The sequence below is a fragment of the Hippoglossus hippoglossus genome, chromosome 21, assembly GCF_009819705.1.
Source record: "Hippoglossus hippoglossus isolate fHipHip1 chromosome 21, fHipHip1.pri, whole genome shotgun sequence".
Lineage (NCBI taxonomy): Eukaryota > Metazoa > Chordata > Actinopteri > Pleuronectiformes > Pleuronectidae > Hippoglossus > Hippoglossus hippoglossus.
In genome coordinates this window covers 1,292,162-1,312,354 of record NC_047171.1, presented here as the reverse complement: position 1 = coordinate 1,312,354, position 20,193 = coordinate 1,292,162, and the positions used below count along the sequence as shown (strand labels likewise).

Below are 20,193 nucleotides of genomic sequence, written 5' to 3'. Positions count from 1 at the left end.
ATGAGGGAATAAACTGAGTGAGTTCAGGAGCTGGAGCAGAGGAACGACCCCACGCTCAGGACTCAGAGTCACAGACCGAGCTCAGGGAACCATCACTCGGAGGAAAGAGATCGAGGTGAAGGGAAACGTTGTTGAACGATTCTGAAATAAAGAACAGAAAGATGTTTTAATCAGGTTATTGTTCACGCAGCTCACAGCCAGTGAATCTAACTCCGTGCTCTGCTGTTCAGGTGAGAGGAGGCTCAGCAGCGTCGCTCCTCACGTCTCCAGGTTTTTAATTTGTGTTTCTATGTGACACAGATGTTTCCTTCAGTGAATCACAGCTGGACACCAGGGCCTGTTTTAAACTGGGGCTTTTTGCAAACTGCATTTTTCAATTTCATTTTATGGTTGTTTGGAAAAGTGTTGTTGAAGCATTTAATGAAACATTCTGCTCATCTTCAGCTTGATAAGTTATTACTGTAAAATGTTCAGAAAACATCTCTGTCCTTTGCTGCAGCTCCTCTGTTCAGCCTCTGTCTCAAACACCTGGTTTGAGCTCCTGTCTCTTTAAGAGAAAACACCGAACATATTCCAGAACAGCGACGATCAAGATGTGACGGAACCAGAAGAAAAACACGTTCATGAGCTGAATAGTTGTGTGTCTGTGTGTGTGTGTGTGTGCGTGTGTGTGAGCAGTTTAAAGACGGACGAACACTGATGTTCTAGATCTTATCTTGAAAACACTGGAGAAGAAGCACGTGCACGATGGGTGGACGTGCTTCCTCTAAACTAATCTGATGAAATCTCTTAATTATTAAATGAGTCAGTTTCATCCTTTCACTGCCGGAGGAAGGAAGCGTCGCCTGTTCCTCTTTCACAAACCGACAAACGGTCACACTTCCCCTTCTCGTCTCCAGGGAACCGAAGCTTCAGCAGGTCGTTTGAATCTTGTGCAGCAGCATCAGGAAACCGAGCCTCGCGGTTTAATGACCTCACAGGAGGGTCGGACCTGGAGCTGATCACAGACACAAACATCACATCAGTGTTTGATTCCTCACAGCTGCTCCGGTCTAGATGTTAGTTTTGCATTCAGATGAAAACAGTTCCCCCGCGGAGTGATGCATCATGGGGATGTTTAATGAGGCGTTGTGTGTTTGTGGTGCTGAAGGGATCAGACCGCAGCCGACAGCCGTGGACTTCACACGGCGTGAGATCAGGACACGGAACAACAGGCAGCTCTGAATGATGTGCACGAAAAAACCAGGGGGCACGGAGAAGATGAGAAATCCGGATGTTTCCCTTTGAACCGAACACGACCAGCGAACGAGAAACTGAGCTGCTGCAGTTCTGCTGTCGACCCACTTGGCAGCGTCAGAACTTCCCCTGCTGCAAATGAGACGACCAACTGAGAAGGACAGACGGGAAGCGTCCAGCTCGGCTGTGAGGGAGGAGAGATGCAGATTCTTCTTCTGTGTAACGATGTAACTCGCATTGCACGAGTGGTTTGAAGTAAATGATCTGATTCGTCCTCTGGGGAACATGAACGTCAGTCAAACGAACAACCGGTGGCAGATGAGGACGTGGGCGGATCAGGATTTAGACAAAGTTGTGCTTTGTGTTTCTTGTTTGTTGCGTGACATTGTAATAATGATCTTCTTTTGAATAAATATAGATGACACCCTGAAGATTTAACCGTTTGTCTGTGTCGTTGGCTCGTGTGCACATTAAACTGTAGTTTCTGTAATTAAGTCTAATTATGAAGTTATTACTGAGTCTCCTTATTAACCTTAAATAACAAATTAGTTAATTAAAAAAAATAAGACGCGTTCTTTCTAAATGATTCGTACATTTTCTCTAGTTGCAAAGAGCCAAAACAAATTCAGAGGTTTGGAAGTCGTGGAGTTTGTGTCACTCAGAACTCAAACCTGCGTCAAGGCCCAAAGGTCGAGCTGCACTAGAATTCACACTCATCAATATCAACAGATCCATGAATGATTCTCTGTGAGATCAGAGAAAATGGAAATAAACACAAGGTTAAAGAACGTGAACAAATAAAACCTCCTGGGATCAGTGATGAAGTTTAACTGGTTTTCTTTGGTTAATGTTCCATGATTTTATGTTTTGGGGGAATATGAGTTATTTCATATTCCTGCTGACAAACAAACCAACGGAAGGTGAAAGAACAAGTGAGAATAATCCTCCTGAAGAAGTGGAGTCGAGCTGCAGATGTAAATAAAGACAGTTTTTGTTTATTGACGCATAAAACATCCTTCAAACAATAAACCCATTCGAGGTTAAAGTCTCTGTACAACGCTTACTAAGCAGTTTATTTATATAGAAAACGTATGAGGGGCCGAGTTTAAAATCACACAGCTCCTTCAAATTTAATGGCAGGTACTCTGGAAAAAAAAAATTACAGCATTCCATCAACAAATATTCTCAAGCAATAAATATGCATTTTATAAATAGTGTAAATTTACATCAAAATAAAAAACACAACTGAAAGTTCACTCTTTTTGTCTGTGTGCAACCCTTTGTATCTGTGACTTGGCTGTTTGTCTCTGTGTGGTTTCCTCTGTCGCACCCGGACGTCGCCGAGCACTCAGCGAAATGAAGTTTAACTGATTCCAAAAGAAAAGGAAAGTGGGTGAAATGTTGTGAAGAAATGTGTCACTCAACTTTTCACATTACAAAACAGTTCTTAAATGTTTTCCTGACTGAGGAGGTGTCGGACAGAAACACCCGCTATGCTAATGACTCGTCTGATGGGGGGGGGGGGGGGACCAAGCTCTGGTGTCACACCCACAAACAGAATCACGAAAAATGGAAAAAGAAAATGATCAAGTCAGTAGTCTTTGTGTTGAAACTTAATATGTACAAAACTTTATTTCATCATTTTTCCTCTGGGATGTGTGTGTGTGTGTGTGTGTGTGTGTGTGTGTGTGTGTGTGTGTGTGTGTGTGTGTGTGTGTGAGCGTGTGATTTCTAATGAAGTCCAGCAGTAGAACAGTCTGGTCAAGACGACAGAAGGAGCTGCCGTCCCCCTCCAGGCCACCGGGGGGAGGCACACCCCTCTGGGCAGGTTGCATAGACACACAGCTTTCACGCAGCTGCCTTATGGGATCGCTACAGAGCGCAGTTGGAGGACTGCCGGCTTAACTTCCTGAATATCAGAGACAAAGAAACGTTTCCGGAGAAGGTTCCGGTAAAAGTCCGATGTGGTTCGTCCTCTTAGCATCAAGAGGAAGAAGGGAGGGGGCTCGCCTGCGGAGAGAAGAAGAACAAACGGAGCTCGTGAAACGTTCACATCCTTCAGGTTTAAAACACACACTGTAAATAAAGATGGACAACACGTCTCCCATCGTCCAGAAACATTGTGGACACGACTGCTGCCATCTTGAGCCAATCACGTCATCAGGAGTCAGAGTTGAGTCATAATGTCGAGGTCCTGTCGATACACAAGCTCGACCAATCACGAGTCAGGCTCAGCTGCCAACCTGATCTTATATCTGATTAAAACCAGACTCATCAGAAACATGAACACTTCATCTTGAACTGCCTGAAATCACAGAAACCACTAATGTGCAGTTTGATTTCTTTAGTTTGGTCCAGGTCCCGTCTGCTGACACGGACGATCAGGCTGCAATCTATTACTTTCATTAATCAAATGATATTTTCTTGATTAGATTTGTTTCCCACAAAGATCTCAACACGTCTCCTCTCATGTCTGTTCACAAATCAAAGATTCACTTTGTCCTCAGGAGCAAAGAAACCGAATCAATTATCAAAAACAGTTGGCAGTGAATTTAGCTGTCGATTACTGATTGGTTAATTGTTGCCGCCCTAATGGAGGAGGTGTGGTTTATGACCTATGCTGCAGACAGCCACCAGGAGGCGACGGAGAAGCTTCACCGTCATGTCGTCCATCTTTATTCAGTCTTTGATTCAAACCGAGTCCTGGGATCTGACTCATGTTTGACGTTCCTGTGTCGGATACTTACGAGTGTGAACTGGTCGTAAACCTGCATGAGGTCATCGTTCTTGTACTGCTCCAGCACCACAAAGTTGTCCAGGTTAGTGCTCCCCCTGCGGGCGCAGTCCTGGCAGTGCACCACGTACGTCTTCCTGCTGTTGCTCTCGCTGGTGACGAACAGGAGGTCGAACACCTCCACCTGAGCACAGGAGAGACAGAGGAGTGAGGAACAGGAAGCCGAGCGGCAGCAGAGGGGAAGTGAGAAGGTTCGGCTGGTACCTCGCAGATGCTGCAGTAGTGCGCCGGCTCGTTCTGCGTCCTCCCGTGCCAAACCAGTTCCTTCCCAGCAGCCAATAGCAGTTCCCGCTGCATCTGACACTGCTTCAGAGTCCGTAACAAACAATACCTGACGCGCAGAAACACAGAACACGGGTGAGTTCACAGAAACACACAAAACCAACACAGGAGCCCCAGGGGAGGTTTGGAGGAGGTGGGATTCTCACTTGATCATCTCAAAGAGCCGGTGGTCGGACACTTTGATGTTCCGGGCCATGTTCCAGGAGAGGTGGATCATGGGAACGATGGACTTGACGCTCTGCAGCTTGTTCCACTCGTAACGCTCCACGGCCAGTTTGTACTGATGAGCTGAGGAAACACGGAGAAACTCGTTTCGGGTTTGTGTTGACGAGGCCGACGGACTCTTCACTGCTTGTAAGAAGGTTTAAGTGACGGAGCGACACTGAAGCAGATCACAGCAGTTTGTCATTGACAATAATATTATGAGAATGAAAAGAAGAACGAAGAAGATGTTTACTGGCTTTATTGGTTTTGCATAAAAATAAGTTTAGGAAAACGGCAATGATTTGAAATTAAAGCCAAATGTTTAAACGATCAAATGTTAAAAAGTTGAGTGAACTCTAAGAAAACCCTCAAGTTTTAGAGTTTTTATTTAGCGCCTAAAGTCTTCATGATAACACAGGTCACAGAAACATTGGCCTCATGTTTTAAAGCTACTTTCCATATTCATCTCAGTATATTAATCCCAATATGAAACATAACAGCAAAATGAGTGATTGGAGCAGTTGAGACCAAACTTTCTGACGGTTTTAAAGACCAAACTGGTGAAATCTTTAAAAAAAACTCGAGATCCATAGGTTTACTTTATCACAGCACATCCTTCAGGTCTAACTCGGCTCCTGTCCTCACCTGTGAGGGGCCCGACGTTCCAGGCGATGTTGTTGCACCAGCCGATGGCCTGAACCCAGTGGACGGTGCCGGTGTTGAGCCACACCAGGTCTCCTGGACGCTGGATGAAGCGATAGACGGGCACGTTGGTCTCGTACAGGTCCTCCAGGTTCGGCCACCAAGAACCCATCAGGAAGTTGATGTTGTTCCTGTAAAGAGGAGACGGAGGATTCAGCATCACATCCCAAGTTCGGCTGAGAAACTTACTGAAAAGTTACTGGTGACGTACTTTTCACAGAAGTCGTTGATGACGCCCCAGTAGGGTTCGGGCACAGCGAACCACTCACAGTCACCAGGACCGATGTTGATGTTGACCGAGCAGAAGTTGTTGTTCTCTTGATGACCTGCAAAGACGAGATTTTACTAACCGAGTAAGAAAAGGCGACAGCAGTGGTTGTGTGCTCGTGTGTGTTTGTGCTACCTGGCGTCCGGCTCCCTGGCACCTTCATGTAGAGCTGCACGGTGTTCATGCCCAGGATGGTGTGACCCACGTGGCTGAGCAGGTTACCGGCCGACACCACCCGGGAAAACGCCGGAAGCTTCGCCAGCTCCTGAAGCTGCTGTTTCCACCTGTGACGGTTTACGTGTTAGTTACGTTCAAAAACAACATTTAAAAAGACGTGCGATGGTTCATTCTGCATCTGATAGTTCACTCACTTCTTTTCATCCGAGAGGTCGATGTTGGTGCCAAACTTGAGGTGTTTGAACTGACCTTTCCGCCGCCGCATCGCACTGAGTCATGAGAGAATGATGAAGTTAGTGCGAGAAAAAAAAAAATGAAATCTGGAAAAAATGAATCAAATGACAAACGAGATGTTACCTGTCTGAGGAACCTGCCTCTGCTTCAATCTCCTTCTTCTTCTCGTTCTCCTCCTGTCACAAAAATCACAAAATTGTTGAAAGTGTTAAGCTGGAAGTAAATTTATTCATCGATCACAGAAGTTTTAATAGAACTCCAGTTGCACATGAGTGTCTGTGCATCCGTCTGTACTGACCCGTAGAGACTCCTGGAAAGACGAGGCCTGGTACTGGGCGTATTTGATGATGGTGGTGTGCGAGCGGCTGCTCTCGCAGCGCCACATCTTCCTGCTGCCGCTGGGGTCCCAGTTCTCATCGTTGGGCTGAGCTAACTGGGTCCGCACCTCCACCAGATGGTCGGGGTTGGCCTCCACCAACGTCTTGGTGGAGAACAGGCCCAAGTCTGCAAGTGAGGGATGGAGAGACATTTACTACCCAAAACAATTATTTTCAACTGTTTTTTGCATGATCTATTTTCATAGGAGAACCCCCCCCCCCCCCCCACCACTGTCAACGTCACAGCGACGTTAGAGGAAGCAGGTTGTGGCTGTTTTTTCTTATTATAAAATAAAACTTCCTACAAAGTAAAAGCAACAAGTCTCTCAGATTAAACTCACATTATGAGCAGATGTTCTCTGAACAGCAAACACGTGCAGTAACGTTTCCCACTTGCAGGTGGTGCTGTTGTCATACATGTCAAACTCATCCACAGAACACACACACATATACATACATGCACACACACTCTCATGAACACACAATCACAGACACACCCACAGAGCCACGTGAGGAGAGTAACATCCAGTTCCTGCTGCTGCCGTGTCAGAAAGAGCTCAATAACTAAATAATAACTAAATAAAAACAAGAACAATAAAAGTGAAGTGGTTGTGAAGCACTTCAGCGAAGTGGAGTGGGCGTTCCTCCGCCTCTTACCCAGTTTGAGAGCTCCGGCCAGGCCTCTGATGACGGTGACTGGGTTCGAGGGGTTGGTGCAGAACTGATGGAGCGGCGGGAAGAAGGCGTCCCGCTTGTTTTCGAGCTGCAGGTCAGAGAGGAGACACAGGATTGGTCAGGGAATGAGGACCGACTCCAGACTTAGAGGGAGAATCAACTCTCTTCTCCTCCCACACTTTGCTGTACGTACATATATACTGGGCGTCGGAGGGTTGAGTTTGTCCTTTGGCAGCGGAGGAGACGGCGGGCGAGGGGGACGCGGCGGGGGACACTTGTCCAGGAGGACGCTGTTCGTCGACAGGCCGTTCTTCCCCAGGTACCTGCAGCATGAGGTGAAACCAGGTCAAATCAGACAAACAGCTCCACGTGCACAGACGTTATGGATCAACTTTTACTTTATTCAGAAGCACTTTGAGACAAACGTCAGTCGTAGCCGAACTTTTAGAGCGAATCAAAGGCTTTGGGATATAATCAGAGCTTCAGCAACGTATCCGTCCACTTACAAAGCTTCGTTCAGAGCTTCTGCAGATTCATTGAGTTCAACTCGAGACGTCTTTAGGCCACAGACAGACAAACTTAGAACTTGTTTCACAGCCAAACAAGCACAGAATGAAAAAGATCAATGAAAACCAGACGTAACTATATGCAACAACCATTCTTGATATCATCCTCAATAAAATAATTTACCCTGACAAGCAGGAGAATGATGAATAAATGTATCAATGGACGAAAGCAAAACAAGACCTAATTATGCAGAAAGCCACTTACAGATTTTATTAAATATTATAAGTTTACTAGCCAGTTTTGGTCTAAAAAATAGAATAAGAGTAAAATAATGCCTACAATAGCAGTAAAATATGTGAGACCATTGATAAAGTCCATATAATACCTTTAAGACACTTGAAGTAAACCATCGTTGCTTTTTAAGACTTTTAAACAGCTGGAGAATGAAACACGTCTTGTTCTGAGTTCATGTGAAGAATCGACATCGTTCAAACCAGAACAGATTCTTTGCTCCAACTGAAAAATTCAACTTGCACCACTTGAAAAAAACTAAGTGATCTGCTTTCATTGTGGTTCATGATTTACAAGCAAACAATGTGAAGACTTTAAATTGACTTGAGTGGTCACAGATTTCTACAGCTCTGTTTCAAATTCATCATGTGACTCGACTGCTCGTAATCGTCTTCTGAAAAATATGATGTGAAAGTAAAGTCAGAGTCAAAATCCAAGAAATTCAAACACAGCCAAAGGTCAAATGAATCACCGGCTGAGACAAAGAACGGTATTTATGTGTTTATCACAACAAGATGAGGATGGATCCCTCCAGCCTCAGCACAGTCACTCACAGCTGAACTAAAGAACCAACACATTACTCACTTCTACACATTACTCACTTCTACACATTACTCACTTCTACACATTACTCACTTCTACACATTACTCACTTCTGAATGTTTGTGCTGCTTCGTAACGAGCAGTCTGAACACATCCATTCACACTCGATACCTCAGCTTCTGATTGGTTCATTGTTTGCTGTAATCTGTTTATATCACAACCACAGCGAGTACACACTACTTTGAGTTGATTTTAAACAAAAAAAAAAAACAGCATTCACCACCTCACATGTATTTATCCCCCCCCTCACCCCCTCACCTGCAGGCTTTGAGGACTTCACTGGAGCTGGGGTAGATGGAGAACGAGGACCAGGGTGCCAGACCAGCAGGGGTGCTGTGTTTATGAGCTCCTCCAGGAGGCTCCACCTTCACGGGGCTCTGGGAGTCCTCCAGCCCCGTCCCATTGAGCGTGGGCCCCTGGCTGTTGGTGGCGGACGGGCTGTTAAGGCAGGAGAGGCTGTTGGTGGCGTGAGGGTCTGCAGAGCGAGGAGAGGGTGTAGCAGTGGCCGACGGTGGCGAGGATGCCGCTGAAAGCTCCGATGTCTTCTTGGCGGCACCGTGGAGACCCGGGTGGACGTTGTTGATTTTCTCTGAGGAAGGCCCTCCGTGGTTACTGTAGTTATTGTTGTCGTCATTACTGGTAGTATTGGCTTTTCCCTTTAGCAAGGCTGAGAGCTGAGGATTGTCTGAACTGAGCACGCCGGGGGCAGGAGAGCCAGGCTGAGACGGGCCGGTGGAGCTGTCCGTCACCCGCGGCTGGACGTGATTAGTCAATCCCTGCGCGGGGGTTGTGCTGGGACTAAGAGGTGTCCCTGCAGAATGCCTGACGGCGGCCTCCGGACCTGATGGCACAGTAGCAGCGGAGGTGCTGCTGCCGTTGCTGCCCCCTGAAGGCGTGGTGTCTTTGGTGTGGACCCCTGAGGTAGTAGCGGAGTGGGGAGGCGAGGAAAAGTGGTTGGGTGTGGTCTGGGGGGAGGTGGGGGACAACGAGGAGGCTGAGGAGGAGGCAGTGCAGAGCCCAGAGGAATGTCCAACCTGATTCAGAATGCCAGAGGAAGAGAACGAGGTCTGAGGGGAGGAGGAGGAGGAAGAGAAAGGGGGTTCTCCATTGGGACCCGCCGAATGTGAACCTGGACCTTTTTGAAGCCCCTGGACAGAGAGGACGAGACATTATTCATAGTTTGTTTCAATACATTTCCATTAAAAAGAAGAAAGATATACAGACACATCAGCATAAGAACCACGTGGTACCTGAGTGGTAGTGTTGCGCTGCTGGCTCCTCCATGTCTCGTCTGCGTGACTGGGACTACTGGTAGTGCTGCTGGTGCTGGGGTGACTGGCGGCTGTGCAGTTGTGAGGTAGAGAGTTCTGCTGCGGGTAAGGCACGTTTCCGTTGCTCGCGCCGCCACCTCCAAGTCCCAGGGTGTGATTTCTGTCCAGGTGTCCCAGCGGCCCCACCGACGGACTTGAAGAGCAGGATCCGTTGGCTGTGGCCGGGGGGGCCGTGTGGTTGAGAGGGGAGGCGCGGGGGAGGTCTGCGTGGTGGTGAGAGGGATCGGCCGACGGGCCGTTGGGGAGGCTGGGCCGCGGCTGGCCACCCGCCGCCGCCTGCTGCCTCGCCTGAGAGAGAGAAGAGGACAGATTCAGATCAAACTCTGCTTTCACTGTGGTTCTGTGGCGTCGGGGGGGCGAGTGCTCACCTGCTGCTGATGTTGCTGCATGAGAGTGAACTGGTTCTCCAGCTGTTCCAGCATCTGCACCTGGGGGGGCTTGAGGTTCGCTCGGTTGGTCCGCAGGTGATCCAGGAGCTGCAGGTTTCACAGGAGCGTGGTTACATACAAATCATGATCCTGGTTCTCATCAAAGGCTGAAAGGAGCTCGTCTGTTGTATTTTCATTTTTATCTTTCAATTTTGTATTACTGGCGTTGTGGTTAAAGTTAAATAAAGTTAAATTTTTTTTATTTTAAAAGTTAAATTCTAACTTAGCAATGGGTAAGTGTTGTGTAAGGCAAAACCAAAACATGGAGGAAAATCATTTCCTTTTCCTTCCAGTAAAAATGTCGTTAAAATGCCTTTGCACATGGAAACAATTATTTTAATCTTAAAACAAAGGATTTTACAAACAAATACATTTGGTTTGGTTTATTATGAATTCTGTTCTTTTATTACATGTTTTGGTTAAAAAAAGATTTGTATAAAAGCTTAACTTGACATAAAGGAGTCAGAAAATGTCCCCAAAAATGTATCTCAAAGAAAATCTGTGCTTTAATCAATAATCCATCAGGAACAAATTGGGCTCCTGACATCAGAGAGACCTCGGACTGATCCAGGATCTGCAGCAGGGAACTAATTAATCTGATGACATTTTATCTTGTCATCAAGATGAAAATGAATTTCTGAGAAGGGTCAAGTTACAGTGGTTATCGAAAGAAACCGGTTCTGAGTTTTAATGTAGGAATACATGGAAACCAGCTACTACATCAGATGGTGAGGATCATACGGACGTGCTGCTCTTCCTCACCTGGAGCTTCTGTGGCGTCAGGTACCAGCTGGGGATCGGCTGTTGACTGGTGCTGTTGGCCCACGAGTCTGCGACACTCTGAAGGTGAGACAGAAAGAAAAGGTCTGAGCCAGCGCTTTGTATCATCCAGTGGAAACGTGGCGTTACTGTTCTCAGCCGTACCTTCGCTGGGCTGGCAGTGCGCTTCCTCTTGGCTGGGCTGGCCTGTGGGTCTGTGTGATTACTGGCCGACTGGCCTCCCTCCCCCTTGCAGGCCTAACAAATCCAGCACAGAGACACAGTTTGTGACGAGTCGCTGAACCAACAACCCTCAGCAGAGCTTCAAGTCATTCACACAAACACTAAACGAGCCCTGATGACGTGATTCAAAAGGGAAAAAACAGCCACAAATTCAAACTTTTCTGCAAAAAAACAAAAACACCGTAAACTCACTACATTGACATGCAAAACGATCTGAGCATTTAAATATCACATGTCTGAAAATACTCTGATTAAAATGTGTTTTAATTGTGATCACCTTAATCTAACTGGTTGATTAAGGTGATTAGGTCATAATCAGAGTATTCATGCTGCGCTTAAGATGAGACATAATGAATAAATAGGGGTTCTTAGACGTGCAGACCAAAATATTCTGTTTCCAATTCATAAAACTGTGTCTGTGTTTCCAGATAAAAACACTTCCCACCTGCAGCAAGTGAAGGTAAAAGCCTAAAACCTGCTTCTACAGGTTAGAGGTTTGGGTTTGGTGGATCACAGATCGAGCAGATTCACTGAAATGATTCATAGCCAAAAGAGGATGATGTCACTAGAGTAGCCAGAGCTGCATGAGACGACCAAATAAAAGTGATGTGTTGATGGGGGTGAGGGTGGGGGGGTGGGGGGGGTGTCGGCCTTCAGACTTCATGTGCACGTCTGAGATTTGTCTCATTTTCAAACGAGGGATTTGACAAATACAAAAGATAATTTAAACAAGAAAACTGGAAATACATGCGTTGATGCTTCTTAACGTGATGCAGCCATTAAGCGTTTTCAGCCTCGCAGTTTGCCAAGTGTTGCATCGACTCTTTTGAGTTATGGGACAGAATGAGTAGCTTTGCAGCATCACTTAATTATCTTAAAACTTATCTTGTTGGACCAAGACTATGAAGGTCAACTATTCTCCAGTAATAGATTACAGCAATATACTGTCGGGCCTCGCTCCAACTCCCTCAGACTGTTTCCTCTTTATGTTCCAGTCCTCAGCTTCATGCTCGAGGAATGAGTGGACACCAGAATTATGGAAAGACCAGTTTTTTTTCTGATAAAGATAAAAACCCCTGAAGGTGTCGGAGCGAGGCCTCGGCTTTAACAGCTCTTATAGATTTATTGTTCAGAAAGTTTCCAAGAGGCCGGAGACTCTTGCATAAGCTGGATCTCACCTGCTGTGCCTGTGCAGTGTTCAAGGCCCCCTGCCTGGACGTGAGCTCAGCAGGAATGGGTAGGCTCCATGCCTCCTCAATACTAGGAAGCATTTTACTCTTATTCTGCAGACTACCTGGCTGTAGGTTACACAACTGAGCCTAGGAGAAATTGTGTAAGACACAAACTTTAGTGCTGAACTTTGGTTGAACAGGAAAGTCACTACAGAACTACGGTGGCGTTTTAGGCAACTGTATACAGAATAAAACAGAAATGTAAAATGCAATGAAAGTATGCTTTGCAATTACCAGTGAGAGATATGTGTTTCAAGACATCAATATGAATCATTATTCATATCTCGGTGGTCAGAAATCAAAATGACAAAAGCACAATCTGCATTTAAACAGCCGATTGCTTTGGCAATGCTTGGCAATAAAACACAGCACTTATCGACACACGTACTACACAACATCTAACACACGGGGGAAGGGTGCTGGGTAACAACTGGTGTGAGCGCCGGCCCTACCTGCAGCAGTTTGATGCGTTGTGTGAGTGCGGCCGTGTTGAGGCAGGCCCTGCTGCGCGTGGCGTTCAGGTAGCACTTGATAGCGTCGTGCGGCTGGCCGCAGGATTCATACAGCGTGCCCAGGTCCATCCAGGCAGCGGCGTGGCTATGGTCCAGTTGAACAGCGCAGATGTAGGCCTGCAGTGCATCCATAGGCTGGTTCTGCTGCTGGTACAGCACCCTGGAGCAGAGGCACAGAGGGGGGGGGTTTCTTGCCATTCTCCAGGACTTTGCTTCATATCTTTCCGAGCTATCTCAGGCTCCCAGAGGACACGACCCACCCTTCATACATCTATTTATATCCTTCCTCGCCCTCCTACTGCTCCGTTATCTCCCCTCTCCCATGTCCTCTGTCGCACTGCAGCTGCTGCGTCTCCGAGGTTTCCTGAGAGCCACGAGGCCACGAACACTAAACACCCCGGGTCAGATGAGCTGTTATAAACCAGCTATTTCTCCCTCCCTCGGACTCTACAGATGTTAACCTCTCTCTGCTTGTGACCCCTCAGTTTAACAACCCAATACAAATTCTGCTCTTACCCTATGGAGCACCACGTGTCAGCACTGGCCTCCGACTTGTCAATGGACTGGCGGTAAGAGATGAAGGCATCCTGCACCTTCCCAATACTGGAGTAGCACCTGAGAAGGGAGAAGTGGAATCATCAGCTCTCCAGTGAAGTCACAAAGAGACAATACAACTTTATTGCACTGACATGAATTCTTATATTTGTAAATCATACCCTGGGCCATCTGTCAAGCTGACAGCTGAGAATTTACTAATGTCGACAAGATCATTTCACACCACACACTTGATTTCCTTTTGGGAAACATTTACTTTGTTAGAACTCTGACTACAGCATCACTTTAACGAGCTGGTGTCCTTAACAAGCAACAGCTGCACTGTTAAAGGTCCCTCAGGCCACACACACACACACACACACACACACACAGTGTTGTAACACTGGAAAGTGTCTGGACATTTTCTGGAGATTGTTCTTCACTAGAGAATAGAGAAGCGATTCACAGGCCAATGAATCTATTTGTATTCTTCCAGTTTCACGTCCGATGTGCGTCGCTGTGAATTGGGACATTCTCGAGCTGTATGAACTCATGAACTCACTCGGACATGTTCTGGGCTTTTTACAAAACGGAAGTGGTAGGAAAAGATCCAGGTCTGAAAACGGCTTTAAAACAGGTGGAGGTATTGAAAAGGTCGGATGTCAGATTTCATGTGTAGGTTCATAAACTGATGTTGTGCAGCTCATTGGAGAAAGGTAATTCTTGTTCATCAGGATGTTCAGGCTGAAGCAGGTCGGTGTAAACGGCTGATATCACATCAACACTAACATACAGACAGATTGTTACTGCTCAGGATGTAGCCAAGCCTCGCTAACACCTAAAAGGACGCCGTGGACCTCGGGGGGGGGGGGGCGCCTGTCAATCCGCTCCAGTGCCTGAGAGCATTCAGTCTGTGTATTTGCCCCCAGGAGAAACAGCAGCTCAGAAACAGGAGTATGTGGCGTGGATCACGTGCCTCCACTTGGCCTGTCGAGCTTTTATCACCCCCGAGTTCATTCAAGCAACAAAAAACTCATGTAGCCAAGATGACTATCGTAGCACAAGGGCAGATGGCTCTTAGTTAAACAAACAGTCGAACCAGGACTCGCACAAGTGTCCGGTTGGTGTCTAGCGATGTAAAAACACACAAAACACTCAACCTTGTTCATCTTACCTGCCGAGAAAGTACCAGGACTGGCCAGAGTTCGGGTCGGCTTCTAAAGACTTCTGCAGACACTGGATAGCATAGCTGTCCTTGGTGCCTTTATCCCCGAGCTGCTCCACCGTGTGATGCATCCAGCCTGGAGGAGCAGAGCAGAGCGATCAGGGAGCACATCGAACATCTGTAACTAAAACAGCTGCTCCTGAAAGAAGCCGTCACGGGGAGAACACAGCAGCGTGGAGGGGAATCGGGTGAAACAGAAAGAGAAGAGTCGAGGACCTGAATCCTCCAATCAGAGGATAAGACGTCTGTCTCGTGTGCAAATGGACGAGACTCAAAGAAAACAAATGGCGTGTCCCCTCAAAGCCGTCTAATGAAGAAGGAAGGAATACGAGAGGCAGACAAAGAGGGGGGAGGGGGTGTTCACACACACTAACGCATACACGCAATTTACAACAAATCACAGGCGACCTCCGCACCATCCTGTACACCTGTGACAAACTCCACAGGTCACCATGACAACCCCAGCGAGTTAGACTGGGAATGGTTTTACAACTGGGTGAGTGGGTGGGTGGGGGGGGGGGGGGGGGGGGGGGAGTCGTCTGCACTGCGGAGAGCTAGAAAATGGAAATCTCTCTCTCTGCGTTCACACAGAAACATGTCTGATGACTAACATTCACCCACAGTGGGACACTAAAGACACAGTCAAAGTTAATATTAACATAATCGACCTTTCTCAAAACACATTTTACAAGCTTGTGAAAAAGAAATCAAATCCCCACATGATAAATGCAGGTTGTTCTAACCGAGAGTGACACATTCAACCCTGGAAACAAATTCACTTGATCGGTACGAAGTGAGAATCATGTGATCTCACTGTGATGTGGAGGAACGACAGACAGCTGATGGGATTTCATAGAAAGACGACACTATACCTTAATAATATCATTACAAAGACAACCAACTCCAGGAACCCACAGTGAGTGAAGAGCCTAAAATCCAGCTACACAACTATCACCACAACCTTCACTGCGCTGACACACAACTGGATCTACTACGTCCAACTTCTGCTGAGCAGCTCAAACATCCAGTGGGTTTTCTACGAGTGTCAGATCCTATTTTCTAAAAACTAAATTATAAAACTGGTTAATCTTCTAGACACTTTATGTGGAGTCACTTGTCCAGTTATTGAAGCAAATGCATTTCTAGATTAGGCATCCAACTAATAATTATTATTGATTATTTCGTCAGTTGTGTCAGAAAGTAGAACACAGTGTCCTCTCAGGTTTCAATGAGGATTGAAACCTGTGTTTTCATTTGACCAATAGACCAAAGCCAGGAAATGTTCAGTTTATTATTATACTTCGACAAAGAAAAGCCTCAAATTTAAACACTTGAGAAGCCAGAACCAGCCTGTTTGTCTATGAATAGATTATTAAAGATGTACATTTATTTAATGATTGACTAATTATTTCATTGAATAGTTGTTGCAGCTCTATTCTGAATTATCTAAAAACATGGCCATCGAACAGATGAGCTGATCTTTCAGCCTCAGAACTAACTGAGCGATGTCGTGAACAGTTTCCAGTAAACTGTTGCTCTCACCAGGAACCATTATAGATATTACAGATCTGATATTACAGATCTGATGGACTAAACCTGTCCATAGTCAGATGAGGTTCTTACTGTTACATATCAGCACATGTCAGGCCATCTTCATCATACTGCTTCATATTTGCAACAGAGCCATTTTCAACGGTTGTGTGAATAAAATTCTAACTTTTAAATTCCCTCCAATCCAGTGCGACATCACAATGTTTCTGTGGCTCTGATTAATCAACTCTGATCCTCACAAGTACACCCACGCGACATCATTCTCAATTTGTGTGCACGTGCCTGCACCAGCCCCGTGTGGGGGAAGGGAACGAGGGGAACACAATGCTCTTCTGCTTGCAACACACACACACGCACACACTCACTCACACACAGACACACACAGGGGAAAACAGGTAGAAAGTTGCTAGACACTGATTTTTGTGACCTGAGAATGAATTTCACTGAATAAAGTTCACAGCCCGATGCAAACACAACCACCAGCAGTATGAAAGTAGTTTGCATGATCATCTCATTGCCACACAAAGTACTAAATGAACCGAAGTGATTAGATGCTGAGGTTCTGACCCGTCGCACTGCGAGTATGAAGACAACGAGCAGGAGTCACTCACCCAGTTGTTGCAGTGTTGTCGCCTTCACCTGCGCAGGAAGATTTTCCGTCTGCAACAGACTTTCATACGCTTCTTTCGCCGCTCTGTATTTCTTCTGTGAGACGGAATGACAGGGGGAGGAAAACCGAAAAGAAGGAGGGAGAGACGGAGAGGTTGTTTGAGCCAGACAGGACGGTCCAGTGTGTTTTATGGTTCGAACTGGACAGACACAAAGAGTCTAAAGACCTCCTCACACTCGTAATGACCAGCCAGACGAGCACACACACACACGGGGGAGGGTCAGCGTGGAAGAGGACAGGCCAGACTCAACACGTCTGGCAGCTTTAAGTGTTTCTGCTGCACTCCTCTGTCTGTGTGTGCATGTGTGTGTGCATGTGTGTGTGCATGTGCATGTGTGTGTGCATGTGTGTGTCCACTGCAGCACACGCTTTGTGTTTTGGGGAAACCTGAGCTGCCTGGTCTAAGGTGAGGCCACTGTTTGTTTTAACTTGGCGACCTTATTGACCTGCAGTCTGTAAATAGTACGTGGAGAGGTGTGTGTCCTTGTGAGCGTGTGTATGTACGTGTGTGTGTGTGTGTGTGTGTGTGTGCAGACTTGGGCAGTAAGCCAGACAAAATTACTTGGTTTCAAATGAGGTGAATCTTACAATAAAACGCCTCATTTCAATCCTCTCACTCGGGGATTTGTCGACACACCTGTCGAGCTGCAGTAACTCCACGAGCTAGCATCTGCTGCTAGCCTGCGTGTGAGGAGTGTGTATCCACAGCCTGTGTGAGGAGTGTGTATCCACAGCCTGTGTGAGGAGTGTGTATCCACAGCCTGCGTGAGGAGTGTGTATCCACAGCCTGCGTGAGGAGTGTGTATCCACAGCCTGTGTGAGGAGTGTGTATCCACAGCCTGCGTGAGGAGCAGTGCTCACTTAGCTTTAGTCCTAAGAAAATGTGTTAACGTTCATCACTGACACGTTCAACACATTTCTGTCATGTGTTTTTAAATAACTGAACTAACTTTGTAGAAATAATCATTGTTTCTGTCGACTAAATTAACACAAGTAAAGTGTTAATGAGACATCTGTGATGTGTAGTAACAGAAAACATCCTGGGCTACACTTCTACGCTGCACTGCTCACACATAACCCACTAACACACACATAACCCACTAACACACACATAACCCACTAACGCACACATAACCCACTAACGCACACTGGTAACACATAACCCACTAACGCACACTGGTCACACATAACCCACTAACACACACTGGTCACACATAACCCACTAACGCACACTGGTCACACATAACCCACTAACACACACTGGTCACACATAACCCACTAACACACACTGGTCACACATAACCCACTAACGCACACTGGTCACACATAACCCACTAACACACACTGGTCACACATAACCCACTAACGCACACTGGTCACACATAACCCACTAACACACACATAACCCACTAACGCACACTGGTCACACATAACCCACTAACACACACTGCTCACACATAACCCACTAACGCACACATAACCCACTAATGCACACTGGTCACACATAACCCACTAACACACACTGCTCACACATAACCCACTAACGCACACTGGTAACACATAACCCACTAACGCACACTGGTCACACATAACCCACTAACACACACTGGTCACACATAACCCACTAACGCACACTGGTCACACATAACCCACTAACACACACATAACCCACTAACGCACACATAACCCACTAACGCACACATAACCCACTAACGCACACTGGTCACACATAACCCACTAACACACACTGGTCACACATAACCCACTAACGCACACTGGTCACACATAACCCACTAACGCACACTGGTCACACATAACCCACTAACGCACACTGGTAACACATAACCCACTAACGCACACTGGTAACACATAACCCACTAACACACACTGGTCACACATAACCCACTAACGCACACTGGTCACACATAACCCACTAACGCACACTGGTCACACATAACCCACTAACGCACACTGGTCACACATAACCCACTAACACACACTGGTCACACATAACCCACTAACGCACACTGGTCACACATAACCCACTAACACACACACACACTGGTCACACATAACCCACTAACGCACACATAACCCACTAACGCACACTGGTCACACATAACCCACTAACGCACACTGGTCACACATAACCCACTAACACACACACTGGTAACACATAACCCACTAACACACACAGGTCACACATAACCCACTAACACACACTGCTCACACATAACCCACTAACACACACACTGTCAATGATCTCTTATCAGCTCAAGTCTTCTCACCACCCCCATCACACACACACAGACACACACAGTCTGGCATTGGACTTCCTGTCTACACACAATAAAGACACCTCGGGTTACGCGCTGACACTTGGGACGTATAAATGACAGAGGGTCTGAGTGGTTCCTTCCTGCTACGACTAATGATTGTCACGAAGCCGAAGCAGAGCCAGACAACAGCCACAGCTGATCATCTGTTCGACTCCTGATTCATTTAAAGCCACTCGGCTTGAGAGACCCTGCAGAAGAGGAAATCCTCTGAAGCCGTGTTTTATCTTCAGACTCCAGTTGGGAGTGAAATGACGGCTGAAACTTTAGTTGCTGTCACACTTTACAATATGTTGTTTTGATATCAGGAAATAGCAGACGGACGAACCACAGTGGCAACAAGTAGCTTTTCTTTTTAACCGTATTCGTTTGTTTGTCAGCAGGATTACACAAAAACTACTCTACACAAATCCAGGGAACTCGGTTGGGCCAAGAGAGAACTCATTATAATTTGGATCCAAACAAATATGTGGATGTGGTGACTTTAGATGTGGTTTCTTAAGGACTGTTTGGTTTGGCAGAGGTATGAACTGTACTGTAAGGTTTGTCATTAATGAATTGAATAACAGATGCTATCAAAGAAACCACAGCATCAGCAGTGTGTTGTTGCTAACATGCAGCCCCTCAGTTACACTGTGAGAGAACAGGGCGTCTGCAGGCGGAGTCAAAATGATCCTGAAGCCTGGTTTAAGGTCAAACAGTTGCATTAGACTAACACAAACATTTAAATAGAAATGATAACTGCAGAAAAGATGACTTCTTACCTGGATCTCATACAAATGAGCAATGTGAAACTGAACTGTGGAGAAAGAAGCAGAGGAGAGAATAATTAGGGTTTTTCTTGTCATATTAAAATCAGTGATATTACAGATTCATTCAGATGGGCAGACTGCAAACAGTATGGAAGACAGATGGGAGGGGGGGGCATTTTCCCCTGCGTGTACAAGTAATCTGAAAGCACAGCGAGTATGTGCTATGTGCTATGTGCTCGCTCGCTCTCCCTCGCTCTCCTTCTGCTGTCT

The 20,193-nt window shown here is 46.4% G+C and overlaps 1 protein-coding gene and 1 long non-coding RNA gene across 4 annotated transcripts in view; one reads left to right on the top strand and one right to left on the bottom strand.

The window, feature by feature from the left end:
* The first annotated feature begins 2,384 nt into the window (after positions 1-2,384).
* On the top strand, positions 2,385-2,800 carry LOC117754464. Its single transcript, XR_004612428.1, has 2 exons — positions 2,385-2,539; positions 2,599-2,800. It is a non-coding gene; the product is annotated as an uncharacterized LOC117754464 (long non-coding RNA).
* Positions 2,801-2,883: 83 nt separating this feature from the next.
* Positions 2,884-20,193, bottom strand: part of kdm6a (lysine (K)-specific demethylase 6A) — a 33,427-nt gene continuing 16,117 nt past the window's right edge. For 2 of the 3 annotated variants that reach the window (XM_034573237.1, XM_034573239.1), the window contains 23 exons: positions 19,936-19,970; positions 16,777-16,870; positions 14,564-14,690; positions 13,372-13,470; positions 12,796-13,015; positions 12,290-12,430; positions 11,034-11,126; positions 10,872-10,949; positions 10,050-10,157; positions 9,601-9,969; positions 8,609-9,498; positions 7,143-7,272; positions 6,932-7,037; positions 6,196-6,401; positions 6,021-6,073; positions 5,858-5,932; positions 5,622-5,770; positions 5,430-5,544; positions 5,162-5,349; positions 4,459-4,600; positions 4,235-4,361; positions 3,984-4,154; positions 2,884-3,246 (listed from right to left, as the gene is read on the bottom strand). In XM_034573237.1, the coding sequence (XP_034429128.1) occupies positions 3,220-3,246; positions 3,984-4,154; positions 4,235-4,361; positions 4,459-4,600; positions 5,162-5,349; positions 5,430-5,544; positions 5,622-5,770; positions 5,858-5,932; positions 6,021-6,073; positions 6,196-6,401; positions 6,932-7,037; positions 7,143-7,272; positions 8,609-9,498; positions 9,601-9,969; positions 10,050-10,157; positions 10,872-10,949; positions 11,034-11,126; positions 12,290-12,430; positions 12,796-13,015; positions 13,372-13,470; positions 14,564-14,690; positions 16,777-16,870; positions 19,936-19,970 (3,743 nt within the window). In that variant the 3' untranslated portion in view covers positions 2,884-3,219. The remainder of the gene's footprint in view (positions 3,247-3,983; positions 4,155-4,234; positions 4,362-4,458; positions 4,601-5,161; positions 5,350-5,429; positions 5,545-5,621; positions 5,771-5,857; positions 5,933-6,020; positions 6,074-6,195; positions 6,402-6,931; positions 7,038-7,142; positions 7,273-8,608; positions 9,499-9,600; positions 9,970-10,049; positions 10,158-10,871; positions 10,950-11,033; positions 11,127-12,289; positions 12,431-12,795; positions 13,016-13,371; positions 13,471-14,563; positions 14,691-16,776; positions 16,871-19,935; positions 19,971-20,193) is intronic. The other variant, XM_034573238.1, reaches the window with a different exon arrangement.